This window comes from Oncorhynchus gorbuscha, linkage group LG04 (assembly GCF_021184085.1).
Source record: "Oncorhynchus gorbuscha isolate QuinsamMale2020 ecotype Even-year linkage group LG04, OgorEven_v1.0, whole genome shotgun sequence".
In the NCBI taxonomy this organism is placed as follows: domain Eukaryota; kingdom Metazoa; phylum Chordata; class Actinopteri; order Salmoniformes; family Salmonidae; genus Oncorhynchus; species Oncorhynchus gorbuscha.
In genome coordinates, this window is record NC_060176.1 from 47,404,977 (window position 1) to 47,432,213 (window position 27,237).

At 44.6% G+C, this 27,237-nt stretch overlaps 2 protein-coding genes across 7 annotated transcripts in view; both read right to left on the reverse strand.

Moving 5' to 3' along the window:
- Nucleotides 1–1,083: 1,083 nt before the first annotated feature.
- LOC124034171 (cell division cycle-associated protein 2-like) lies at nucleotides 1,084–13,785 on the reverse strand. 6 transcript variants are annotated; one of them, XM_046346979.1, is made up of 14 exons: nucleotides 13,636–13,785; nucleotides 12,872–13,106; nucleotides 12,512–12,642; nucleotides 12,087–12,246; nucleotides 11,720–11,919; nucleotides 11,258–11,476; nucleotides 10,902–11,019; nucleotides 6,318–6,634; nucleotides 5,996–6,047; nucleotides 5,826–5,897; nucleotides 5,533–5,651; nucleotides 5,188–5,265; nucleotides 4,583–4,745; nucleotides 1,084–2,522 (listed from the first exon to the last, which is right to left on the reverse strand). In XM_046346979.1, exons 2-14 carry the CDS (start codon nucleotides 13,044–13,046, stop codon nucleotides 1,423–1,425), a joined length of 2,904 nt encoding a protein of 967 aa, XP_046202935.1. In that variant the 5' UTR covers nucleotides 13,047–13,106; nucleotides 13,636–13,785; the 3' UTR covers nucleotides 1,084–1,422. The 6 variants fall into 6 exon arrangements, with proteins under 6 accessions (XP_046202935.1, XP_046202936.1, XP_046202934.1 ...); XM_046346980.1 differs by having other exon boundaries at nucleotides 12,872–13,062; nucleotides 13,636–13,782; XM_046346978.1 differs by lacking the exon at nucleotides 13,636–13,785 and adding an exon at nucleotides 13,461–13,625 and having other exon boundaries at nucleotides 12,872–13,062.
- Nucleotides 13,786–16,123: 2,338 nt separating this feature from the next.
- Nucleotides 16,124–27,237, reverse strand: part of LOC124034172 (semaphorin-4C-like) — a 72,130-nt gene continuing 61,016 nt past the window's right edge. Inside the window, exons 8-16 of the mRNA XM_046346981.1 lie at nucleotides 27,001–27,152; nucleotides 24,561–24,736; nucleotides 24,078–24,222; nucleotides 23,632–23,845; nucleotides 22,142–22,257; nucleotides 21,362–21,519; nucleotides 21,012–21,103; nucleotides 18,195–20,783; nucleotides 16,124–17,645 (exon numbers count right to left, since the gene is read on the reverse strand). Of these exons, the coding sequence (XP_046202937.1) occupies nucleotides 19,879–20,783; nucleotides 21,012–21,103; nucleotides 21,362–21,519; nucleotides 22,142–22,257; nucleotides 23,632–23,845; nucleotides 24,078–24,222; nucleotides 24,561–24,736; nucleotides 27,001–27,152 (1,958 nt within the window). The 3' untranslated portion in view covers nucleotides 16,124–17,645; nucleotides 18,195–19,878. The remainder of the gene's footprint in view (nucleotides 17,646–18,194; nucleotides 20,784–21,011; nucleotides 21,104–21,361; nucleotides 21,520–22,141; nucleotides 22,258–23,631; nucleotides 23,846–24,077; nucleotides 24,223–24,560; nucleotides 24,737–27,000; nucleotides 27,153–27,237) is intronic.

Sequence of the window (27,237 nt, forward strand, 5' to 3'; positions counted from 1 at the left end):
AGAAAAGTGAACAGAATGCATGTTGTAGTATTTCTTGAAGTCTTTAAAAGAACAGACTCCACATAATAGTACAAGGGCACAATAGCCAATGACGGGATTGAATATCAAGTGGTTGATTAGGCCTGATATGCGTGTTGTCCTACATGTCCCCACCTGGCCAGTATGTTTATCAGCTCAACCATCCATCTTCTAGAGGAAAAACAAGAGGGATCTTGAAATAAGACAAATCACTTCTTTACCTTTAGTTTACACTGTCTTGTATTGGATGCGTTAGGTATAGTCAGTTCCAACCCACTAAATTGTATTCTCTTACCATATAGTGAAAAGATAGATTTCACCAAAGGTTTGATAATATATATTGGTCTACGTCTTGGTTGTGTCATTTTGTGCTGCTGTACGGTCTTTGGGCCTTAGTTCAGAGGGGACAGTGACCTCTACTGGTCAACTACCAGCACCCAGAATGAAATGGCATATCAAAGTACATGATCCTTGCAGATTGTTTTTATTGCATACTTTAGTCCCCTGCCATTTTATTTATTTCTGCATTTACCAGAGCGTGTATCCATATGCAGAGCACATTATTTTCCTTTCCATTAGCGAAAACATCCACTTCATGTCTATAAAATAGCTCAGACTGTAATGGTCAAAAGAGCCAAGGAGACATCCTGCTCGAAGGGGAAATGTAGAACAGTATGACTTACTACAATGGTGACATAGATGCACTCTGATTACCAGTAGATAACTGTGCTCCTCTCTGTGTATTGACAAGCTTGGCTCATGAAACCAGCTACAGATCGGTATAGTCTGATCTATTGTACGAAATAACCATTGTTTTTACGAGAACATAGTCGTCACAGGAGGCTGCTGAGGGGAGGGCAGCTCATAAATGTCTGTAACGGCGCAAATGGAACGGCATCAAACTCATGAAAACCACGTTTGATACCATTCCACCAATTACATCCAGCCATTACCATGAGCCTGTCCTCCCCAATTAAGTTGCCAACAAATTCCTATGACATACTGTATATTTTCAACTTTAGGCATGTGTACTTCAAGAGAGGCCTGTACAATGTTCAGACGATGAATGGTTTGGAAGATACCCATTTTATTTCATGGATACAGGAAGTAAACATTTTAAAAATGAAAAAAAAAAATAACTGCCAGACAGCGCTATCACATTAACGGAAGACCTTATTCTATTTACACATCTTGTTAACGACTAAAAAACAAAAATCTTCATAAAACTCCCAACAAACAATTAGCTCAGAACCACACCCATTTAGCTTCTCTAAAAGTATCAAAAAGGCAGGTGTGTATCAAATGCTACCCTATTCAATATAATATGTACTACATAGTGAATAGGGTGCCATTTCAGACACCGACAGGCTAGGGGCAGCGTGAGCAACGGTCCACGCGGTCCACTTACTCCAGGGGAGGGGGCAGTAGAGCCTGGATTGAGCTGCGGCGGCCCCTGGTCTTCCTGCGGATAGCCCTGATGGAGTCTGGGGAGGTTTGGGGCAGCCAGGCCAGGCCGGAGCCTCTGGCCTCAAGGGTGCTGCTCTGGCTCTGGTTCCTCAGACTGCGGCGGACAGACCGACGCCCCCTGCTGGGAAGAGGCCGCAGCACATCGTCGATACTGAACTCTTCCTGTGCCCAGGGGGGAAGGAGGGAGTCTCGGAAGAAGGCCTGTTCTGTAATGCTACCCTGCTCAATCTCTGACCTGTGGATGTCATTCTCCACATCTTGCCCGCTCTCCACTGCCTCTGGACCGTTTGACTGAGGTGCCTGCGCCTCCTTCCTCTCCTCTACGACTGAGCTGGCGTATATAGAGCTCCTTCTACCCCTGGAGTGGCCTGGGCCCCGGGCTTCTCCGCTCTGCTTGCCTTTGTTTGGTCTCTGTTCTACATGGCTCACTGCCTCCTGCTCTAATGAAGCCACTGTGGCGCTAACCTCATGTGTATGAGGGCAGCATGTAGTGTCTGCCCTAACTGGACTTTCCCCACTCCTACCTGCATCTGGTAGTGTGCAAGTGCATTGATCTGTATCTACAGGGTCTGAGGTACACTGAGCATTAGGTTCACCCTCTCGGTCACCAGGTACAGTGTGCTTGGCTGGACTGGACTCTGAAACCTCTGCCTGGCTTGTTTCTGTTGGGTCTTGATTAGTGTTCTCTACCTGCTCTTCACTGAGACAGTCATCAACAGGAACACTCACCTTCCTGCCTTTCCCTCTACCTCTAATAACACTCTGTTCTTTCTGCTCTTTGGTTCTGAAGCTATTTGTTGGACCTGACCAGCGTCTCCCGGCCCGTGCTGCCCTCCCAGTCCCAGAGCAGCCTGTGGTAAAGCCTACAGGGGCTTCTGAAGGACCAACAGATGGCTCTGCAGCTGGGATGGTGTCTCCTGGTGAGACCCCACCGGCCGCGGGGCACAGGCGGCTTTGCCACAGGACTGCAGCCATGACCACTCCAGTGATTGGGTCGCTGTTAATGACATCTTCCAATAGGCTGGAGTCTCCTTTGGCTGTGGAGGGAGGACACACAGCATGGATGACTTAAGCAATAAGGCCCAGGGGTGTGGTATATGGCCAATATACCACGGCTAAGAGCTGTTCTTCGGCACGACGCAAAGTGGAGTGCCTGGATACAGCCCTTAGCCACAGTATATTGGCCATATATCACAAACCCCCGAGGGGCCTTATTGCCATTATAAACTGGTTACCAACGTAATTAGAGCAGTACAAATAAATGTTTTGTCATTGCCATGGTACACGGTGTGCTATACCACGGCTTTCAGTCAATCAGCATTTAGGGCTTGAACCACCCAGTTTATAACACTGTCTAGACTACAGATACTATTACAACAGACAGTTGAATGGCTGTACTTGGACATGCTCCGAGTCAGACTGAATGGCCCATGTGAGAATGTTTACACAATACACAGTAGCAGCATTCTATTATTGACTGTACTTAGTACTGTATCAAGTGTCAGTCAGTGATAGAGGAGTGCCTTGAGCGGTGCATCTTCAGTGTCTTCATGAGTGAGTGTGGGTATAGGCATTAGAGGTCGACTGATTAATTGGGGCCGATTTCAAGTTCTCATAACAATCGGTAATCAACATTTTTGGACGCCGATTATATTGCACTCGACGAGGACACTGCGTGGCAGGCTGACCACCTGCTACACGAGTGCAGAAAGGAGCCAAGTTGCTAGCTAGCATTAAACTTATCTTACAAAAAACAAACATAAACACTAGTTAACTACACATGGTTGATGATATTACTAGTTTAACTAGCGTGCCCTGCCTTGCATATAATCAATGCGATGCCTGTTAATTTATCATTGAATCACAGCCTACTTCGCCATACGGGTGATTTAACAAGAGCATTCGCGAAAGAAAGCGCTGTTGTTGCACCAAACGTATCTAACCATATCAATGCCTTTCTTAAAATCAATACACAAGTATATATTTTTAAACATGCATATTTAGTTAAAAGAAATTCATGTTAGCAGGCAATATTAACTAGGGAAATTGTGTCACTTCTCTTGCGTTCATTGCAAGCAGAGTCAGGGTATATGAAACCGTTTGGGCCGCCTGGCTAGTTGCGAACTTTGTGAAGACCATTTCTTCCTAACAAAGACCGTAATTGATTTGCCAGAATTTTACATAATTATGACATAACATTGAAGGTTGTGCAATGTAACAGCAATATTTAGACTTATGGATGCAACCCGTTTGATAAAATACGAAACGGTTCCGTATTTCACTGAAATAAATATTTTGATTTCGAAATGATAGGTCATTAATATGGTCAAATCCAGAAACTACGGCTCGTATGTCTGTGTGTTTATTACATTATAATTAAGTCTATGATTTGATAGCGCAGCTGAGCGGTGGTAGGCAGCAGCAGGCACTTTCCTGCGTTTGCCAGCAGCTCTTCGCAATGCGTCAAGCACTGCGCTGTTTATGACTTCAAGCCTATCAACTCCCGAGATTAGGCTGGCAATACTATAGTGCCTACAAGAACATCCAATAGTCAAAAGGTATATGAAATACAAATGGTATAGAAAGAAATAGTCCTATAATAACCTCAACCTAAAACCTCTTACCTGGGAATATTGAAGACTCATGTTAAAAGGAACCATCAGCTTTCATATGTTCTCATGTTCTGAGCAAGGAACTGAAACGTTAGCTTTTTTTACATGGCACATATTGCACTTTTACTTCTCCAACAGAGTTTTCGCATTATTTAAACCAAATTGAACAGGTTTCATTATTTGAGACTAAATTGATTTTATAAATCAAATAAGTGTTCATTCAGTATTGTTGTAATTGTCATTATTACAAAAAATATAGATACATATATAAATAAAAATTTGCCGATTAATCGGTATAGGCTTTTTTCCGGTCCTCCAATAATCGGTATCGGCGTTAAAATCATAATCGGTCGACCTCTAGTAGGTATGCAGTGAAATCAGCAGAGTGGAAGCCTTGCTCTCACCAATCTAAATCATATTTAATCAATGATTAGTTCAAGGAAGGAATGTTTCTTCAAAAGACAGCCTAACAGCAGCATGCTCACCTGTGTGTCTGGAGGTGTGGGGGTGTTGAGGGGTGGGGGAGCAGCTGAGGGAGGACAGGTTCTCCGTGATTGGGCTGAGGTTGGGGTTCTTGGATGCATAGACTCTCTTCCCGTACAGAGAGTGATTTACCTCCTTCTTCCCAAAGCCACGCTTTGCTAAGTTCTAGAGAAACACAAACAAACTGAATACCCAAGCTGGTTTGCCCCAGCCTTACAACCGTGCACCTCTCCTGATTTATGTTTTGATTTTGTTTTACTGTCACCTCTGAGGGATACAGTAATTACATCAATCACAGTAGACTTCCTTCTTTGGTCCCTTGAAAACACTCATTCCTTTCATGTTCAGAACTAAAGTAAATCCCACAAGTACTCAAAACACCACCTTCTAAATATAGTTTGGTTCTTGCTCAATTTGAATCACCTAAATCCCTTGAGTGCGAGGAAGGCAGATTGACTGTGGCTAAATAAAAGGAAGTTAGAACGAGGCAAGTAGCTTGGTGTATGTAATACCTCCCCGAGGCTTAGCTCACTACTATCCACAGCCTCAGCGTGTAATATCATAAGTCGCTAGAGAAAGTAAAGTGATGAGCAGAGCCCAGACTGACCTTCATCCTCCCACAGGCAGACTTGGCAGCCGTACGCGTCGACCTCTTCTTCACAGGCTTACTTTCCTCCTCTGGTTGCTGAAAGAGCAGAGAAAAGTGAGGGATATGGAGAGAGAGAGAGAAATAGAGGTAGAGGGAGAAATAGGTAGTGAGAGACAGGTTGCATTAGGATAGGATCTATTTCGTTATAATCGCAAGATCTTCCATTGAGATTAACCCTAAATCATCAGATGAATATAATATTAAAACTATGGTAACATTAGTCCAGAGATAATCTTCTCATTGGTGTGTAAGTGGAAGAAATGAGGATATCCTGTTCTGTGAATGAGTGGTGTGTTAACTGACCTTTCTCTTTCTGCTGCGAGAGCGGGCAGTGGCGTCTGATTCTGGTTCACGGTCCAGGGCAGGATCAGGCACTGGGGCGGGGTCAGGCACTGGGGCGGGGTCAGGCACTGGGGCAGCATCTACAGCAAACACCTCAGTTTCAGACTCTCATTTGGCACCACTGTAAAATCAATGACTTGAGGCTGATGAGGAGATGTGCCGTTACTTAAGGAGAGAGAGAGGGTGTGGGCGGTGGGGGTGGATGAAATATAATCCGTCTGAAGTGAGAGTCAACTGAAGTGACACGCTCTCACCTGGCAGTGCCTCACAAATGGAGTCCTCCTTTTGGAAAGCAGAGTTCAAATCCAGAGGTTGAGTCTCCAGCTCTGTAAATGTGTACAGCAAGTAACAATGTTATGTTTTACACAGAGCTTGACTGGAAATATAGCATCCTCTCAGCCATGATCACTGTTCAACAACCAACCTGCATTGTCCAAGGAACTGTCAACATCATCTTCCATTGAAGGGAAAGTGATCTGAGGACAGAGAATTACTACATTATTTCCATGGTGAAAAACTAACCCACATGCTGAATTACCAAGAATAACAATTCAATCATTGTCCATTCTCATGAGGAACACTGTAGCTAAATGTTTTGGCAACGTAAAACAAGAGTTCCTTATTGGACGATCAGGTAGTCCCTTCCTGTTTCATTACATTTTCTTCTGTTTGGTGCCTAATGAATACAACCCTTACTTCATAATTTTTACAAAAGGTCAATCACTGTGTTAGTGAGTGACTTGTACCTTTCCCTGAGTGTCAGCGCTTTGTTCCCCACAGCAGGGCCCACTAGTCAGGGGTGGGGATGCTCCAGTCAGAGAGGGGCTGCTGAAGTCTGGCTGGGCCAGGTTTAAAGGGGTCCTCTGGGGGGTCTTCAGCAGCGACCTCAGCTGGGACACCCCGGCAGATGTTGGGACCCTGCCCGGGGTGCCCCCCTTCCGTAGAGGGGTGCTGGGGGGCAGCTTCTTGTCAAAGAGCTCGGGGGGCAGCAGGATCCCGAAACGCACCTGCTTCTTCCTCTTCACAGTTGAGGTAACGTTACCACCAGAGGAATCAGCTTCATCTAAAGGAAAAATAAAGATTTATCATCACTTGACCCTACTCAAAACAGCTCTATTCAAACAACTGCTTCTCTTACAGAAAAATGTGGTTCCATTTTAGTTGGTCGTTCGGTATGACATTCACCTGAACTAAAAACACACCAATGAAATGCAGAGCACACCCTCGGAAGCGCCGCCTTCCTGGCTTTAACACCTGGGCTCGGATTCACTTCCTCAATTCAGCTCGACTGAAGGTGAATTTGTCAAACAACTTCCAAGCACACAAAGACTAGTGGATTCGGCTCCAACTTAGGCGTCTGTGGAGAGAGTACTCATCCCCCTAGACGTTGCTAGCTTTGGGTCTTGGTGTTTGCTAAAAGTGAACTACTTTCTGCTCTGCTTGTGTAGCTCCAAGTCGTGTAATATGCCATTTAGCAGACGCTTTTATCCAAAGAAACTGAGTGCATACATTTCATGTATGGATGGTCCCGGGAATTGAAGCCACTATCCTGGCATTACAAGCTCCATGTTCTACCAACTGAGCAAAATAGGACAATGCTTCCTATTTGGGAAGAAATGTGGAATGCTTCTTAGTGTTTGCTAAAAGCCTACCACTTTGGTTTTGAACCATCAACCATACTCTAGTCCATGGCATATGGTTTTACAATGAAAATGAAAGATAATCCTGTTTGCCCGGGGTGGAAACACGCTCAAGCAGGGCCAGCTCCAGGCATAAGCAGTCACTTAGAGTCAGTGCCCCAAAACATTTGACAGTGCCTTAAGAAAGTATTTATACCCCTAGAGACTTATTACACGCTGTTGGACAGATTTCAAGATGGATTTGAATTAATAATTCTCACCCATCTACCCCATAATGATAGTGATTTATTCATTGAAAATGAAATACAGAAAATTCTCATTTACATACATATACACACCCCAGAGTCAATACATGTTAGAATCACATTTGGCAGTGATCACAGCGTTCTGGGTAAGTTTAAGAGTTTTGCACAATTTTCAAGTCTTACCATAGATTTCCAAGCATATTACAGTAAAAACATACTTTGCCACTCAGGAACATTCACTGTCTTCTAGGTAAGAAACGGCAGTGTACTCAGTAATCTGTTGTATTGGATTTGCCCAACACAACACTTTGTAATCATGACAAAAGGTCATTTATTTGCCATTTTTTTTGTTGCAGTTTTACTTTAGCGCCTTGTTGCAAACAGGATGTGTGTTTTGGAATATTTGTATTCTGTACAGGCTTCCTTTTCACTCTGTCAATTATGTTAGTATTGTGGAGTAATTAGAATGTTGTTGAGCCATCCTCAGTTTTTCTCTATCACAGCCATTAAATTGTGCGACTGTGTTAAAAGTCACCATTGGCCTCATGGTGAAATCCCTGAGCGGTTTCCTTCCTTCACCATGCTCAAAGGCACATTCAATGTCTGCTGCTTGATTTATTTTATACCCATCTACCAATAGGCGCCCTTCTTTGCAAGGCATTGGAAAACCTCCCTGATCCGTGTGGTTGAATCTGTGTTTGAAATTCACTGCTCAACTGAGAGACCATACAGATAATTGTGGGTGGGGCAGTCATTCAAAACACTATTATTGCAGACAGAGTCCATGCAACTTATTATGGAGAGTTGTTCCTGAATTTATTTAGGCTTGCCATAACAAAAAGGGGTTGAGTACTTATTGACTCAAGACATTTCAGCTTCTCATTTGTAATTAATTTATACAAATTTTGGAAAACATAATTCCACTTTGACATTATGGAGTATTGTGTGTAGGCCAATGAAAGTCAAGGGGTGTGAATACTTTGAAGGCACGGTCTATAGACGAAACAAAAAATAAATGCAATAATTTCCAAATAATTTCAGTTCATATAAAGGAAATCGGTCAATTGAAATAAATTCATTAGGCCCTAATCTATGGATTTCATATGACTGGGAATACTGATATGCATCGATTGGTCACAGATATGCCTAAAGAAAAAGTATGGGTGTGGATCAGAAAACCAGTCAGTATCTGCCTCACCATTTGCCTCATGCAGCGTGACATCTCCTTCACATTGAGTTGATGAGGCTGTTGATTGTGGCTTGTGGAATGTTGTCCCACTCGACAATGGCTGTGTGAAGTTGCTGGATATTGGCGGGAACAGGAACACGTTGTCGTATACGTCAATCCAGAGCATCCCAAACATGCTCAATGAGTGACATGTAGTGGAAGCTGCGGATCTCATCACGGTATCTCTATGCATTCAAATTGCCATTGATAAAATGCAATCGTGTTCATTGTCCATAGCTTATGTATGCCCATACCATAACCCCACCGTGGGGCACTGTTCAGAATGTTGACATCAGCAAACCACTCCGCCACACAACACGGTCTGCCATCTGCCTGGTAAAATTGAAACCGAGATTCATCCCTGAACAGCACACATCGCCACCGTGCTAGTGACCAACGAAGGAGAGCATTTGCCCACTGATGATGTCGGTTACGACGACAAACTGCAGTCAGGACGACGAGAACGTAGATGAGCTTCCCTGAGAAGGTTTATTTGGTTGTGCAAACCCAGTTTCATCAGGGTGACTGGTCTCAGATGATCACGCAGGTGAAGAAGCCAGATGTGGAGGTCCTGGGCTGGCATGGTTACATGTGGTTGTGAGGCTGGTTGAACATACCGCAAAATTCTCTAAAAACAACAGCTGAGGCAGCTTATGGTGAAAAAAATGTACAAATTCTCTGGCAACAGCTCTGATGGACATTCATGCAGTCGACTCCTTGAAAACTTGGGACATCTGTGGCATTGTGTTGTGACAAAACTGCACATTTTAGAGTGGCCTTTTTTTTGTCCCCAGCACAAGGTGACTATGTAATGATCATGCTGTTTAATCAGCTTCTTGATAAGGTGGATTAATTATCTTGGCGAATGAGAATTGCTCATTAAGATGAATGTAAACAAATTTGTGCACAATATTTCTGGGATCTTTTATCTCAGCTCATGAATCCAACACTTTACATGTTGCATTTATGTATGCATGTCTATACACAGCACCAGTCTGTATCACAACCGGCCGTGATTGGGAGTCCCATAGGGCGGCGCACAATTGGCCCAGCGTCGATTGGCCCATTTGTTCTTAGTTGACTTGCCTAGTTAAATAAAAAAGGTTTAAAAAAATATATATATATATAAAAAATAAATACCAGTCAACAGTTTGGAAACACCTACTTATTCAAGAGTTTATTTATTTTTACTATATTGTAGAATAGTGAAGACATCAAAACTATGAAATAACACATCGAAATGCTTATTTGAGTTGTTTTTGCATAATATGGACTTGGTATTTCACCAAATAGGGCTATCACCCCTACCATGTCATAATATACCACCACTACCATGTCACAACACAACTGATTGGCTGAAACACATTAATAAGCAAAGACATTCCACAAATCAACTAAGACACACCTGTTAATGTAAATGCATTCCAGGTGATTACCTCATTAAGCTGGTTGAGAGAATGCCAAGTGTACAAAGCTGTCATCAAGGCAAAGGGTGGCTACTTTGAAGAAACTAAAATACATTTTGATTTGTTGAACATTTTTGGGTTACTACATGATTCCATGTGTTATTTCATAGTTTGTCTTCACTATTATTCTACAATGTAGAAAATAGTAAAGATAAAAAAAAACCCTTGAATGAATAAATGTCCAAACTTTTGATTGGTACTGTATAAAGTTATTTTATTATCATGACTGTATTCATCCATAAATCGTCAGTTACGCTAAGGCTGGGAATTGCTAGGGACCTCACAATATATTATCACCATGATACGAAGGTGCCGTTAAGATACGAATTGCGAATATCACAAAGTATTGTGATTTTACACTGGGATTTTATTGCGATTCCATATTCCAAACATATTGCTTACCATATGTCTGCTGCAGAGGGACAAGAGAACGTGAGAACTAGTTTAGATCAGTCATGGAAATAAAAGTGCTGAAAAACAAATTAGCTCTTTATTTAAAAAGATGGAGAACAAGCTATGAAGGAAGTGTTGGTGCAGCTACAGCCAACTAGGGCAAATAAATATATACATGCACAGCGATAGCCAAAACGATATATCGTCAAAAATAATATACCGAAATGCAACCGCATCAAGCCCCCTCCATCACTAGGTTACACAATTATATAATTGCCATGCCAGGCCTATCTGTACTATGCTAAGCTTGCACTGAGCTTCAAAGCACAGACAGGGGAGCAGCATATAGCGTATTTACCTGTGGGGTTCATCTCCAGAAGAGATGGAATGGCAAACAGAGGGGACAGAGTTGTCCTGTCTGGTCCTGAATGCACAACCAGAGGTTGGTTGGAGCTGTGGACTTCAAAGGAGCATTCCTGTTGAGTGAGAGGGAACCAAACAGAATTTTTGAGAGCCAGGCAGGAACATGGGGTGAGAATAGCAGTTGTGTGCTCTGTAGAGCTGTGAGGACTTCACAGACAGAAGAGAGGAGGCTGGGGTGTTGGGTTGTGTCCCAAATGACACTCTATATAGGGAATAAGGGATATAGGGAATAAGGTGCCAGTTGGGACACATATTTGGTGTGCGTATAGATAAAGCCTGGTGGCCTCTTACTTGCTCCTGCTCCTCCTTGGTGGGAGTACAAATCTGCTTTAGAGGAGAGGACTGGGGCTCCCCCCGTGTGACCTGGGACACAGTATTAGTATGCAGGGCTGGTGGCAGGGACACACTAGCGCGTTCTAGCTCACCAGAGAGCTCAGTGTCATTCTGGGGCTGTACGCCAGGTGTTACAGTGAGAGCTGGATGATGGTCCTTGTTCTGGACAACTGCAGCCTGGGGTAGGGGGTCATGTTGGGTTTAGTGGATGTCAGAACATTGTTGCCACAGTAGAATAGTTAATAGTAAAATACATTTAGTTTAAATAAACACTTTACAATATTTATTACCAGTTGATCAACATGTACAAGCCAAAGTCGCAAAAAAAATCAACACACCAACAGATGCTGAATGGTTGGCCAAGTTATATTTGTCATTCAACGGCCAGAGAAGTGCTTGGTGAGTGTGTGGTGAGGTTACCTCATTGTTTTGTTGCTGCTTCAGTATGGTGCCGGTGTGTTTGAGGACAGGAGTGTTGGCCTTGCCAATTTCCTCCACACAGATCCCCTGGGAGACTGCTGCGCAGCGCCTCTTACTGGGTGGTGGAGTTAGAAAGGGAGGCTGGCTCACTGGGGTCTTGTTCTCCTTCCCACCACTGCCATCGTCACAGCTCCACCCATCTGAGAGTTAAGACAACACCCATAAACAACCACAGTCCAGAATAGAAAACCCTTATAGAAGACACTAAATTCTAACTAGTTGAAAACTGAAATGGTATACTCAAAGCACCAATTTCAGTTCATGTAATAATAACAAATTAATAAATGAGTCACTGAAGCAGACTAACCACCAGACAGAAAATCTCTTGTCTTGATGCATCCCCCGGTGTGATTGTCCTGTTGTGGCACTGTTTCATTCTCCTCCACAGCCATTATGCTCTGGAAAATAGCCATCTTCTGCTTTAGAGTAGAGGGGAATCTGGGAGAGAAGGATCTGGCTTGGGTAGGCTATGAAGATAAAGACATGGTAAACACACCATTTCAAATTATTGGTTTCAAACCAAGCCGTTTGACAAATTACAGAGACATTGTAGCAAGAGACAGCTTATAGGCCTATGTCATACATTGAATTAACTCTGGCTAGGAGCATTGCTAGGTCCAATTCAGATTAACACAAGCAGTCAAGCAGAGCAACCTGTATCTGCAGTGCACTACCTACAGTATTGTTATTGCACAATCTTGGAGTATGATCATGTATGAGCAAACATCTCACCTGTGTGGTTGTGGGGGGAGTTTTCATCCTCTGTTGGGCTATGTAGCGGATAAGGGAGTTGGTCTCTGGTGAGCCCCGTACCCCAACATTAGACCTCCGCTTAACCTTCAGCTGAGCCAGGCGAGATTTTTCTGGAGAAAGACAATAGATGCACCATTTATTGGGACATTCTCAGTTCAGAAAACCTCTGATTTTATTGCATCAAAGCACTGTGTAGACCCTATAACATAACGTCACATTGCCATGGAAAATGTGTGTTTCCGTTGACAATAACGAGTTGATTAGATACATGGTAACGCCAGAGAGAGCAGTGGACCCATTAGAATGATAAGCAGCTAACTTCTTCAATATCTGAATTACCTTTGGCGTTAGAAGACGGCGTGAAGCTCTGAGGGGAGAAATCCAGTTGGGAGGGTGTGAGCTGGGATAATTCCAAAGGTGTTGTGATGTTGCTCAGAGGAGGACACGAGGCCTCCAGTTCATTCAAGGTTTCAGCTCCCTCAACGTTGTCCATTATCAGCTCTGAACTGGCCATGATCTAACTTACCTAGCTACAACAGAAATTAATCCAAGCGACTTCAGTGGGGTCTTTCACCTGAATTAGAGATCACCCAACTGCTGTCAACAGTCCATCAAATTGGATCAATGACGCATTCAAGGAAGGCAAGGCTGACAAAACAAGCAACGACTGATGATCACACACTAAAACAAGTAGTTTATTATGCGACAGGCATTTGTGTCTTGCACGTTATTGACACTATACATCAAACAAACATTAAACACATCTTACAAAGCCACTTAAAACTTTTATAAAACCAACTCTGAAGTTAGCTACAAGTTCACATTTAACTGTTTGCTACGTAACAAACTGGCTAACGTTAGCTTGTTGGCCAGTTAACGTCGTTAGCTAACACTAGCTAGAGTTAACACTCAATCGACAGCATCTTACCTTAAAAATAATGTTTGTTTTTTTAGAAACGCTACAATATCCACCCTTATGAATCAAACTAGACTTAGCTAAACATACCAGCTAAATGACTACAAGAATCAAACGTTTTTCAGCTAGCTAACATGCTTGCTAGCTAGTCCATACTAGTGTAATTTTCAAATTTCGTACCACTCACAGTAGCTGTGGCACGAAGATCCTTCCGCGACCTAAACAAATGTTGGTTAACGTTAAAATGTCCAACGAAATCATTACATGTATGTTAAACAAACTCAAAACTAAATTTAAAAAACATTTTCGTTAGAACTTGTCAAAATACGGATATAAATCGATAGTTATGGACATTTGGGCACTATTTCGTATGTCTACAAAACGATCTAGTTTCATACGAACTGGCCAATGAATGTGAACGTATATGTCACGTGTCTCTAGAATACCCAATGAATCACACCCGTTTTAGTGCTCCAAAATGAGTTCCTAAGCTAGCAAAGAGGAAGAGGCGAGCAGAACATTATTTTCCATTTAAATTATCTTTGTAGATCATATTTTTCATTGCGCACTTGTGTAGGAACAGCTCATCCATTTCCAAGTTTCCAAACTTCTTCCCAAAAACAAATCAAAGCTCTTCTTTGTGTTAAAACCTTGTCTTACATTGCCTATACATTTGGTAAGATGAATTGGACCCTGTGGTAGTAAGTAGTCCGTCAGACGGCCTTTGGGATACTCTGGTAGGCCCCTATTCAGTCTCTACTGCTGCTACTCATACAAATACAGTTTTTCCCCCTCGTTGACAATTCACCTGATAATTGCCAACATCCAATCTGTCAGACAGACAGGTTGCAGTCACCTCACAAGCATCTTTATTTACCTCCAAACAGGGAGGGGAGAGTTAGTGTGCCTAAGTTTTAGAAAAAAAGGTGCTATCTAGAACCTAGAAATGTTATTTGGTTGTCCCCATGGAACCATTTCCCCCCCTAAGTGTAGCTTTGTAGTATTAGTCTGAATGCAAGACCAAGGATGTTGATACAGGGTTGAAGAAAATCTCTTCAGACAAAACAATGTAGGCCTACTGTGTCCTTCCTCTCATTACTGTCTGTCCCCAATGGTGGAAAAAGTACCAAACTGTCAAACTTGAGTAAAAGTAAAGATACCTAATAGAAAATGACTCAAGTAAAAGTAAAAAATCCACTTGAGTAAAAGTCTAAATGTATTTGGTTTAAAATGTACTTCAGTATCAAAACTAAATGTAATTGATAAAATATACTTATGTACCAAAGGTAAAAGTATAAATCATTTCAAATTCCTTATCCAACATTCAGATATCCTTTACAAACAAATCATGTGTTTAGTGATGCCAGATCAGAAGCAGTAGGGATGACCTAGGATGTTCGGTTGCTGCGTGAATTTGATTATTTTCCTGTCCTGCTAAGCATTCAAAATGTAACAAGTCTTTTTGGGTATCAAGGAAAATGTATTTTCACAAGGAACGTAGTGAAGTAAAATTAATCAAGAATATGAATAGTAAAGTAAAGTACAGATACCCCCAAAAAACTACTTAAGTAGTACTTTAAAGTATTTTTAGTTTGGTACTTTACATCACTTTCTGTCCCTCTGACTCTCCCTATACAGTATACCCACGGTCCACCTTCTTCCTATTCCTCCTTCTCCCTCTCTCTTTCACTCTCTCTGTTGCCTGTGTGTGTGTGTGTGTGTGTGTGGGTGCGTGCGTGCGTGTGGGCATGTCCGTGTGCGTGTGTCCGTGTGTGCATGTGAGTATGATGAGATGACATAGCCATGGTTGGTGACCTATAAAGAGGGGATTAAAGCAGTTCTCTGTGACCCAGCTGTGTACACCGTGACGTCACACTCCCACCCCTCCCTCCCTCCCCACAGTTGGGTCCGTCTGTCTGGCACACTGGGAGCATGTGGCCTCGCTAGCACCAGGCAAGCAGCAGGCACAACGTGAACAGGGAAGAAGAGACTGAATGAGCGCTAGACATGGTAATGCAGGCCTTGAAACAGGAGAAAGAATAGGCCTAATACAATAGATTAATAGGCCATATGTCTGGCCTAATAAAATAGAATCAGGCCTAATAGAATATAGCCTTGGCTCCCAGGCTTCGCTCAAGGTGAGGTTCAAGTCTGTGACAGAGGCTAAGTGAAATATTATAATAATAAGCTTGGGCCTAATATCAGGCCTAATATAATCTTCTTCTTTTAAAGGACTCCAAAAGGACAGGGCCAGTCATCCTCCTTTGAGATGTTACAAATGGTCTCCCCTTCTTTACGAAGACCTTATATCATCATTATAATTCCCCTGTGCGATAAAGAATATTTCATGAGGTATCTTACTTGAGTTCTTACATAATATGTTTGTGACGTTTGTTTCCTGTTAATTATATTTGACAGCTGGTAAAGCTCTTCCCATAGCTACTTGTTTCAATTAGTGAGCGTATACGACTACATGCTTTTCACATGCTGCCTCTAATGCACTGAATGCTCAGGCTGCTGTCGCACTAATGAGCTGAAGCACACTCCGATTTTCATTTGCAGCATGTATAATGTTGTACCCTTGAATGTTGGATAACAGAGATGTTTATGCTTACACCCATACTCTTGGTTTGATTATAACCATGAACCACCAGCACACATGTACACAATTTGGGTAGATCTCTACTTTTATTAATGTATATATACACATATAAAAAATAAGGACATATGTACAATGATAATAAATATCGACATGTTTGTACAAGCAAAATAAGTTACTTAACATCCGTTAAAAAACAAACAAAACATTGTGAACAAACAGGCAGGGGAACCTTTGCAACTTAATGCCAAAAAGGAAGAAATGAATAATAATGATAATATAACAATAATAATATTGAATAACAGCAGAATCAAAAGCCTTGAGAAGACTGTGGAAGGCATTGTTTTTGACAGGTATATTGTAATAACTAGCCTATCTATATCCAGAATTGTTACACACAGGTAAATATTTATTTTGGTAGCTTTAGCATTGTATTTAACTAGGCTAGTCGGTTAAGAACAAATTCTTATTTTCAATGACAGCCTAGGAACAGTGTTCAGGGGTATAGAACAACAGATTTTTACCTTGTCGGCTCGGGGATTTGATCTTGCAACCTTTCGGTTACCACGAGGCTACCTGCCGCCCCAACATCCCTTAGCCTACCATCCCTTTTGTGAGTTTGATGGATAACATTCTTTTAAGACAGTTTCATGACTTATCAGACATAATGTCCATTGGTAGACAAATCAGATAAATATCTATACCAATCTTAACAGCTCCTGTAGCTGTTGATGCATAACACATGGTTAAGTGTCAGAACCAGTGCTTGGTAACATATTAAAACGTGCATATTTTCAAATGAAAGGCATCTATAAATATTTAAGATTTAGTATCAAACCTTAGATCATCAAATTATGAGTTATCATTTGGTTTTAAGGAGGTTGCTGTGCTTGGCTGGTTCTATGACGTTCAAAGGTTTTGGTGATTTGTTTACCTTTTCATGAGCTAGGGAATCAGGGATACGCTTCAGTAGATTACTACTGACATGTAAACAGGATGTTGACCAGCCGGGAACATTTTGCCTTCTGAAAAAAATTAAGCTCTAAATAAAATATGCAGGAAAGTTCTAGACACGCGAGTTCTTTGAAGTGAAGTTGGACGGACGGTAGAAACTTAAATATCAAAGTGGAATAATGAAATAATATTAAATAATAATGTTGAGAGAAAAAAAAAGCAACTGCAGTCTACTTTGGCTTATCCGAAGGTGAAGAGGCACGACAAAAGAAAACATGTTTAGAAGATGTATTCATGAAGAAGTCCTTAACAACTCTAACCATATATTCTTTTTTTTTCTAGAGAACATCAGTGTAGGCAAAAGTTTGAAACATGATACACTTCTTTTACAATTATGAGCATGTTATCGGAGATGTGAACAGTACATTTGCAGAGAAGGCCATGCAACACTAGGATGAACTAACCACTGATGGCCAAGTAAGGAAGTACCTCTTCAACTCAGGGATCGTTGCAATATTCTACATCCCCTTCAGCTGTCTCTAGTCTACATTGGGGACAGAAAGAAAGAAACGTCGTCACCCTCTCGTTCCTTTCTTTGTCTTGTGTTGTTCTCTGGTCCCTGCAGATGTGTCACACAGCCACCCCTGGAAGACAAAGCACAGGAAGGGTTAGAGTGGGCACACATAGTGATAATTGTACATTCAAGGCCACTTCCATGAGAGTAGAGATGATTCAGCATAATAAAACAACTATGTTTCATCTCAAAGGCTGTACAACTCTTCATTGTGACACTTGTTTTTCTGGCTCGGTCTTTGGGTGTCTCTTAGGCTAGTTCCAGAATTGTTCACGCCAAGCCATAACAGTGACATAGGAGTCGGCATGACAGCACAAACAGATCTTGGGCCTGGCTAGAATCTTTGTGTGTCTGTAGGCTTTTAGAGAGAGAGAGAGAGAGAGAGAGAGAGAGAGAGAGAGAGAGAGAGAGAGAGAGAGAGAGAGAGAGAGAGAGAGAGAGAGAGAGAGAGAGAGAGAGAGAGAGAGAGAGAGAGAGAGAGAGAGAGAGAGAGAGAGAGAGAGAGAGAGAGAGAGAGAGAGAGAGAGAGAGAGAGAGAGAGAGAGAGAGAGAGAGAGAGAGAGAGAGAGAGAGAGAGAGAGAGAGAGAGAGAGAGAGAGAGAGAGAGAGAGAGACATACCTCTGATTGATGTGCCTCTGATTGCTCTCTGGACCTGTTGGTTTGTCACAGGCCATTCATCTATCTTCCATCTGTTCTCCGCTTGTCCCTCCAACAGCACAGGGCAGTGTGTGTTTACAGTTGAGTGTCCATCCTTCTCTCTGTGTTCAGGCTTTCCACAGTGGTGCCAGGTCATTCTCTGGACGTCATTAGGTAAGTGGGCGGGGTTTGGGGAAATAAGTGGTTAAAGGGCGTGTCCAGGTACAGTGCTGCTCCGTCCCCTCCAGGACACACTAGTACATCCACCACGTTTGGCATTCAGGGCGGTGCAGGGAGGGAGGTCCTTTTGGCAGTTCAACTCGCCACCACCCCCGCCCAGACACAAAACATACCATGTAAAGAGCTTGTTGAGACATCCACTGCAGTCGCAACAGTTTAGTGAGAGTTGACCTACATTCACCCCATGCCATCCTTGCTACTTTACTGAAAACAATGCCTTTGTCTCATCTGAAATTCAGAATAATAAGCGAGTGTGCTATTGTAGGTTCTGCTGTGGGATTATGTCAAACAGACATGTCCATAACCATATCCCAAGGAAGTGTACAAGCATCAACCACTTGTGTAAATGTGTAGTGTAGTTATTGTAAAAGTAGTGCTAAAATGTATTTACTAGTGTGGATGTTATTCGGGGAGATATCTACTTTGTGCAGGGATATGAGAAGTTTGTACGTGCTTCCATCACATTCTCATTCACAGAGAGGCGCTTTAAAGCCATTGGTCTCTATTTGTCGCTTCCGTAGTCCGCAAGGCATAGAAAAAGAACACATAGAAATGTCTTCATTTAAATTGTCACAATATATCAATGTGGCAGGGGTTGAAGACCTTCTCAGAGGAAAGACTGACAACGTGAAAAAAGTACAAATTGAGCCGAGGAAGTCTAATTAAGAGTTTGTCCTTCATGTAAACCCCCCATGTCTTTCAAACAAAACTCACTTCATTTTCTCTCTCTTTATCCCACTCGTTCCTTCCCAGGTTTTACCCCCTGAGGGGGGAACGTGATTGTCGTCATGCTTTTGGGATTAATTTGTCTTTTATGTGGCTCTCTCACTCTCTTTGCTCACAAATACAAAATCGACTTACTTACTCCCGTGTTAAGTGCAGCAAGCGAAAAAGTCCTCAACAGAACATAAAAACAGCAAGCCAGCTCCTCCATCTTTCAGTCAGTCAACTCGTGCTGCTTGCTTTATTGGTTTAGCCCTGAAGCTACAACCTTGTCATGAGTTGTTGGTCGTCTCTTATCCTGAAGGAGTTCTCTCAGGAAATCTCTCCATTTTTTTGAGGTGAAGGCTGAGTTCAATTGTCTTTAAATACCGAATTTACACAGCTTGGGATTTGCACAGTGAAAGCAAGTGAAACTGGTGAAGAAGGTAAAGTGTGACGTATGGAACACAATAACAGGAGAGGATGCTGAGGAACGGGTCGGTGTGTGTCACCTCACATGCTGTGTGCAAAAGAAACATCAACCACCAGTCACAGTCAGCCAAACGAGCACTGGCAGAAAAAAAGAGAGAGAGAGCATGGAGCGAGAGTGGTGTCGAGAGAGAGAGGCGTCCTCTAAAGGAGGGAGGTAGGTTAGTTGCCGTTCGTTCTCTATTTTTTTCATTTTTTTCTTCATTGCAACGGGCGTGGAGAAAGACGACTGCTGCTACACAGACGACTCTTCAGGGTTGGCGTCGGGCAGCACGCTCCTCTGCTGCAGGGTCCGACGCAGCTCCTCCTTGAAGGGGCTGGAGTAGTCGTTCCCGCCCCCGCTCAGCCCCAGCCCTCCTCCACCAGAACCACCCCCGCTAACCCTCTCCTCCCCGGCCGAGCTCAGGTTGAGGCGGATGTAGCCGTTGCTGCCGGAGCCCCTGATGTTGGTGAGGCTGAGCCGGCTGGGGGAGTGGATGGGCTGGCCGGGGATGGCGCTGGGAGACGCCGTGGGGGCGTGGTGGTGAGACTGGCTGCTGGGGCACAGGGCGTGGCCGGGAACGATCTTCAGCGAGCCGTCTGAGTAGTAGTAGTTGGCGCCCGTCTCCCAGAAGCGGTCCTCGTCGCTGGGCATCTTGCTGGGCACGAAGGTGGGTGGCTCCTTGGGCAGGGTTATGGGGTAGACCAAGGTGCTTTCCAGGGGCTTCATCTCCGTTCCTTTACCTATGGCCAGCTTCAGACGCCTCCTCAGATACAGAGCTGCCACCAGTAGTAGTAGACAAGCGGCCCCCAGGGTGATAACCAGCACCCAGAACAGACCCATGCTGCCATCAGGGGCCCGGGCTGCCATGACCACAGGGGAGCTGGCCACCACCGACACCTGGTAGCGCTCCATCTGAAACTTGACCCCCTGCTCCTCGGAGTAGCACACGTAGCGTCCCGCGTGCACCGGCATCACGTTGGGGACCACCAGAGCCTTCAGAGTCCGGTCGAAGCGTGCCCCCCCGGCCTCCTCGTCTCCTAGCTGCAGCTCCCGGTCATTGAGGAGCCAGGAGGGCTGGGCCAGGTTGGACACCAGCTGGCAGGGCAGCACCATGTCTGATTCCACCACTACTGTCACATTCCTCAGTCGAGAGTTGTCTGGGAGAGAGAGAGAGGGTATGTGTTAGCCAAGATGTTTAATTCCTGAACTCTAAGTTCAATTAATCTCAATTCAGTTCAATTCGCTTAGTTCAACTCAACTGAATTACACTTGATTCAATTACTAAATTCTAACTTCAAATCCATTCAATAACTATCAAAAAACTACAACTGTAGTGACCAGTTATTGCCACAAGGGGCCATCAGTCCAGTTCCTCTCCTACTCACCAGGGCTGGGGATGGCCACAGGCTTGTCAAACTTGGCTTTGCCCCTGCTGAATCTCTCCAGCATCAGATCCTGGGATAGGGAGGAGGTAGACCTGTGGAACAGAGAGCACAGAGAACAGGCATTAATAACATGTTTTTCTGCTACTGGCCTCCACTTTCTGCTACTGGCCTCTACTTTCTGCTACTGGCCTCCACTTTCTGCTACTGGCCTCCACTGAGCTGCTGCTAGCACAGGTGGACCCAGCCCACTGTGCAGGAGCAAAGCAGAGGAGGGGACAAGTAGAAGAGGGGAAGGCAGAACCACTGAGCAGGGCAGAGGGGGAGTGGAAGGGAGAGGCAGGCATGCTCACCCGCGGTGGAGGTCGATGCGGACACAGGCGCGACCCTCACTGTCCCAGGCACAGTAGGGATCCCGGGACAGAAGGCAGTCTGGCTGCGACTGATAGCGGCTGCAGTTAGCCAAGGGAAGCTGGAGCACTTCTGAACGTGAGCCAATGTACAAGTACTTCTGCAGACATATTCAGACAGAGACAGAGGGAGAGAGAGAGACAAGAGGGGAAAAAGAGAGAGGGAGGAGATAGAGATAGTTGAGGAGGATGGAAGAAACAGAAAAAGACCAAGTCAGACAGAGGGCAGTGTAGATAATGGGATAATCGCTCTCAATTACAATAACATTTTGTTTTCCCTCCCCTCTTCTTTCTCTGTTTGGCTAGAGAGCAAAGCTTGTTATGAAATAGCTGGCCAGGAAAAGCCTGGTTTAATTAGATAAGGATCAGCATGTGAGTGTAATGCCAGTGAAACAGAGTGGTGACACTCAGACATGTGAGGGCATAATGGTGTTGAGTAGGGCCCGGAGTCTTTCCTAGTTGCATCACATGATCAGGGAATACTCCTGGTCCAGTGATAGTCTATGTGTAAGTAAACTCAGAACGGCCCAGAGGGCAGGACCCAACCTCCTGCTTCTGTAGTGTGAGGCAGCTGGATGTACAACTTGATGGTCTATGTGTAGAGCTGGGGAAAACTCCAGACCCTAGTGATGGTCCATGAGGGTGTAGGGGCAGGGAAAACTCCTGGGCCTAGTTATATGGACTATATATACAGATGGGGAAATCCCCTGGCCTGAGTGTTACCTTGGTGTGAGAGATGGTCAGGCTGTCCACTGGCTGGGGAGAATCAAACAGCTGTATCTCTTCAATCACATGGGCCTCCGAGCCGAGGATCACTACCCTCTGTAACCAGCCGTCCGCTAGAGGAGACGAGGAGAGAAAAGAGAAGAGGGGATAAATAGGAGAGCAGGTAGGATGAGAAGAGAGGTACATCATTTCAGAATGTTGTACTGTAGTTTACTCTTTGGGTAATATTGGGAGCAAGGTTACATCCCCTGCATTGAAAGGCAATTGAGCTGCTGCTGCCGGCGGTGTGACCTTGTGTGTCTGTCTGGGTGGATGGCGCTTTTATGAGCAGAGATCTGCTGTGTGTGCTGAACCTGCCCCTGCCTCCTGCCCTCACCACAGTGGGACTGTCATGGATAATGTGAGGGACTGACCCTGGACCCTACGGGAGCCTGGCACAGAGCAGAGCAGCAACACACACACACACACACACACACACACACACACACACACACACACACACACACACACACACACACACACACACACACACACACACACACACACACACACACACACACACACACACACACACACACACACACACACACACACACACACACGTAAATGCTGTATCATGCTCCTCGCTCGCTGTGTCGAGAGCATTTCGGCTAATCCCCCAATCCCATCCTCCGTTTCTAACTGTCCTCGCCAGACTTGTTCTCTCCGCATCAGCTGTCATCCTGCTGCAGTTAATAGCTAATCAAGCCCGCAGCCCAATTGGCAGTGTGTACGTGTGCCAAGGGCCCCGTTGAGTTTGTGCTGTGAAGCAAGGCAGCAGGGGGCCTGCCAAGCTACTGAGCCCATCGTCAGTCTGACAGTCATGGGCCTCCAACACACCGCAGGCACAGTCAGGGATTCACTCTACACTGCACTGCAGTGAGTGGAATTCTAAGTAGTAGGCTACTTAATGGGAAGTCGCTACTGCAGTTGGATGTACTGCATGTTATTGATGAAAGGCATTGTCTCCCGACAGGCAGTGTCCTTCCTAGGTCACATGCAGTCTTCAACGGTCTTCAACAGTCTTCAACCGTCTTCAAACGGCCACGCAGCTGGAGTCGTCGTGCTATCTGACGTAAGACAATCTTATGGAAGTAGGATGAAGTTGTCCTGAATCCACCTGAACACTGATCTCAGGCAAACTGTGGGTCTTGAGGGTTTTCTTAGGAGGGTTGGGAGTTAAAGTAAACTGATCCTACAGCTGTGGTTAAGGGCATCTTTAGTGGGCATATGGGTTAATCTGGGACCTGTCTTGGTCCTATACTGTAATGTTGCGTATAGGAAGTTCTTACACAGTACACTGATCACAGTCAGTTTTGTGTTTCCTCCATTGTGGTTAAGCTGAAGTGGTAAGGTCAAAAATATTCGGAATCTTGCGGCAACTTCAAACTCGACCATCTTCAGTGGGTAGATTCTTAGCCCGCGCTGTACGCACTGTCAGTAGCTACCTGTGCCTAAGAAGAGCATGTTGTATGCCCGCGTGTCCAGGGCGCTGACCCGGTCCACTGCCAGGCGGGTGAAGTTGATGCCCTTGGTGAGCAGTAGGGGGCGAGCCTGAGCCTTCTCCTCCATCAGAGGGTGCTTCTTGGCAAAGTTGAGGGTGGCGTCTGGCAGCTGAAGAGAGCTGTTGTAGCCGTTCTCCCTATGCCAGCTCGTAATGCACTGCGCCGTGAAGAAGAAAGGCGAGAAGAGACAGAGAGGAGAGAACAGAGAGCCGTGAGAGAGAGAGAAAGAACAGAGAGAGAACAGAGAGAGACGTGAGAGAGAGGGAGAAACAAGGAACATTGTTAGTTGCGGGACAGGCTGGCATTGCTTGTTGGCTCTGATCACTCTCCAAACTCTCCCTGTCCAAGTCACTCTACCCCCCCCCCCTCTCCCTCCCTCCATCACTCACCGCTCCGGGCCGTGGGCTGGGGACAGTGCCAGTGTATCGCCCCCATCTCTGCGACGCGTCTCTGTACTCCTTATAAGGGCCATCAAACACCTTCTTCACCTCCCCTATCTGGTAGTGACACACCGCTGACACATCCACATCGCCCCTGGGACAGGAGAGAACGACAAAACGACGGGCTTAAGGTTGTTACCTAGATGGGTTGGTTCTGTGGTCATTTTTACATTGTCTGTTTGTATGAGAAATAGAATGATGGTTGTGCAACACTAGGAGATAATAACAGAATTCTAAAGGTCCGTACACAGACAAGACACGTTAGCTGACTGAAGGCCGTTAAAAACTGTAATTTTGGGCATAAGATCACATTTTCAAAAGAAGAAGTCACACCAACCCAGTGTTAGTAAAAGTGCTAAGTTAAGTTGGAGAGAGAGAGCCTCTTCTCTTTGGCACATCGGACCCCCTGGCGCTTGTGTTATTGTGACTCACCACTGGGCGTGGAAGATGCCATAGAAGGTGGTGGTGCGCCAGTCGGTGCCTGGCAGGGTGAAGACTGCCCGCAGGTTGTTGAAGGTGACGTGTCGCTCGGGGAGAGAACACACCAGCCTGGCCTTCTGGAAGGTGGTCCACTTCTTCTGCAGGGTCCTCGTGCCCCCCAGATCACCCTGAGGGGAGAGACACACAAGAGTCAGTCAGGGGTCAGGAGTCAGGAGAGGTGGCATATTGCCAATGTGGAGGGGAAAGTCAGTTCGCTTGCATTATGATTTGCTGATGGCTTCTGATAACATTTCAGGGTTGAATTGGGTGAGAAGAGTGGTCTGATAGACTTGGGAGGGGACAGAGAAAAAGTTAGGAGAGGTAGTCCAGGGGCAAGGGTTTATCCTTTGACCTGACCAGGAAAAAGGTTGTATGATGTAATGAGAGTGGATGGAAAACTCTGAGCTCATAACTCGCAACTTCTCCTGATAGATAACTATTGACACCCAATGAGGATAGGACTGGGTGAGAAGAGTGACTGGAAAGAAAGAGTGAAAAGAGGGTTGGAAGTGTTTGAGTCTCACTGTAAAAAGTCTGTGAGCAGAGTAGGATTGAGTGGTTTGCTTGTGTGTGTGTGTTCCGTTGGCAGTGTGTGTGTGTGTGTGTGTGTGTGTGTGTGTGTGTGTGTGTGTGTGTGTGTGTGTGTGTGTGTGTGTGTGTGTGTGTGTGTGTGTGTGTGTGTGTGTGTGTGTGTGTGTGTGTGTGTGTGTGTGTGTGTGTGTGTGTGTGTGTGTAGCCATATACAGTGCCTTGCGAAAGTATTTGGCCCCCTTGAACTTTGCAACCTTTTGCCACATTTCAGGCTTCAAACATAAAGATATAAAACTGTATTTGTTTGTGAAGAATCAATAACAAGTGGGACACAATCATGAAGTGGAACGACATTTATTGGATATTTCAGACTTTTTTAACAAATCAAAAAGTGAAAAATTGGGCGTGCAAATTTATTCGGCCGCCTTAAGTTAATACTTTGTAGCGCCACCTTTTGCTGCGATTACAGCTGTAAGTCGCTTGGGGTATGTCTCTATCAGTTTTGCACATCGAGAGACTGAATTTTTTTCCCATTCCTCCTTGCAAAACAGCTCGAGCTCAGTGAGGTTGGATGGAGAGCATTTGTGAATAGCAGTTTTCAGTTCTTTCCACAGATTCTCGATTGGATTCAGGTCTGGACTTTGACTTGGCCATTCTAACACCTGGATATGTTTATTTTTGAACCATTCCATTGTAGATTTTGCTTTATGTTTTGGATCATTGTCTTGTTGGAAGACAAATCTCCGTCCCAGTCTCAGGTCTTTTGCAGACTCAATCAGGTTTTCTTCCAGAATGGTCCTGTATTTGGCTCCATCCATCTTCCCATCAATTTTAACCATCTTCCCTGTCCATGCTGAAGAAAAGCAGGCCCAAACCATGATGCCGCCACCACCATGTTTGACAGTGGGGATGGTGTGTTCAGGGTGATGAGCTGTGTTGCTTTTACGCCAAACATAACGTTTTGCATTGTTGCCAAAAAGTTCAATTTTGGTTTCATCTGACCAGAGCACATTCTTCCACATGTTTGGTGTGTCTCCCAGGTGGCTTGTGGCAAACTTTAAATTACACTTTTTATGGATATCTTTAAGAAATGGCTTTCTTCTTGCCACTCTTCCATAAAGGCCAGATTTGTGCAATATACGACTGATTGTTGTCCTATAGACAGAGTCTCCCACCTCAGCTGTAGATCTCTGCAGTTCATCCAGAGTGATCATGGGCGTCTTGGCTGCATCTCCGATCAGTCTTCTCCTTGTATGAGCTGCAAGTTTAGAAGGACGGCCAGGTCTTGGTAGATTTGCAGTGGTCTGATACTCCTTCCATTTCAATATTATCGCTTGCACAGTGCTCCTTGGGATGTTTAAAGCTTGGGAAATCTTTTTGTATCCAAATCTGGCTTTAAACTTCTTCACAACAGTATCTCGGACCTGCCTGGTGTGTTCCTTGTTCTTCATGATGCTCTCTGCGCTTTTAACGGACCTCTGACACTATCACAGTGCAGGTGCATTTATACAGAGACTTGATTATACACAGGTGGATTGTATTTATCATCATTAGTCATTTAGATCAACATTGGATCATCATTCAGAGATCCTCACTGAACTTCTGGAGAGAGTTTGCTGCACTGAAAGTAAAGGGGCTGAATAATTTTGCACGCCCAATTTTTCAGTTTTTGATTTGTTAAAAAAGTTTGAAATATCCAATAAATGTCGTTCCACTTCATGATTGTGTCCCACTTGTTGTTGATTCTTCACAAAAAAATACAGTTTTATGTCTTTATGTTTGAAGCCTGAAATGTGGCAAAAGGTCGCAAAGTTCAAGGGGGCCGAATACCTTCGCAAGGCACTGTATGCGTGTAGCCTACCTTACAGACACGGGCCACCCTGGCCACAGTGAGCTCCGTGTCACAGTCCAGCTCAACAGCTCTCTCACTAAAGAAGAAGTAGATCTTGTCATCATCCCCCTCCTTGCTGCCACTGCTCTCCCTCACCAGGGCCGAGCCCACAAAGTCAGGTTCTGATGGGACAACACACACACACACACACACGATTTATGAACACGCACGTATGACTGCACAGTCACACACACTACCACCTCCACT

Bases quoted from the DNA above. Each gene is read 5' to 3' on its own strand.
- LOC124034171 (XM_046346979.1), bottom strand. From the start codon at position 13,046: ATGGCCAGTTCAGAGCTGATAATGGACAACGTTGAGGGAGCTGAAACC. The intron at 5,652-5,825 runs GTGAGAGCGTGT...TGTTTGCTGTAG, and splicing joins CATTTGTGAGGCACTGCCAG to ATGCTGCCCCAGTGCCTGAC. The intron at 4,746-5,187 runs GTCAGTCTGGGC...GTGTTTCTCTAG, and splicing joins CTGCCTGTGGGAGGATGAAG to AACTTAGCAAAGCGTGGCTT.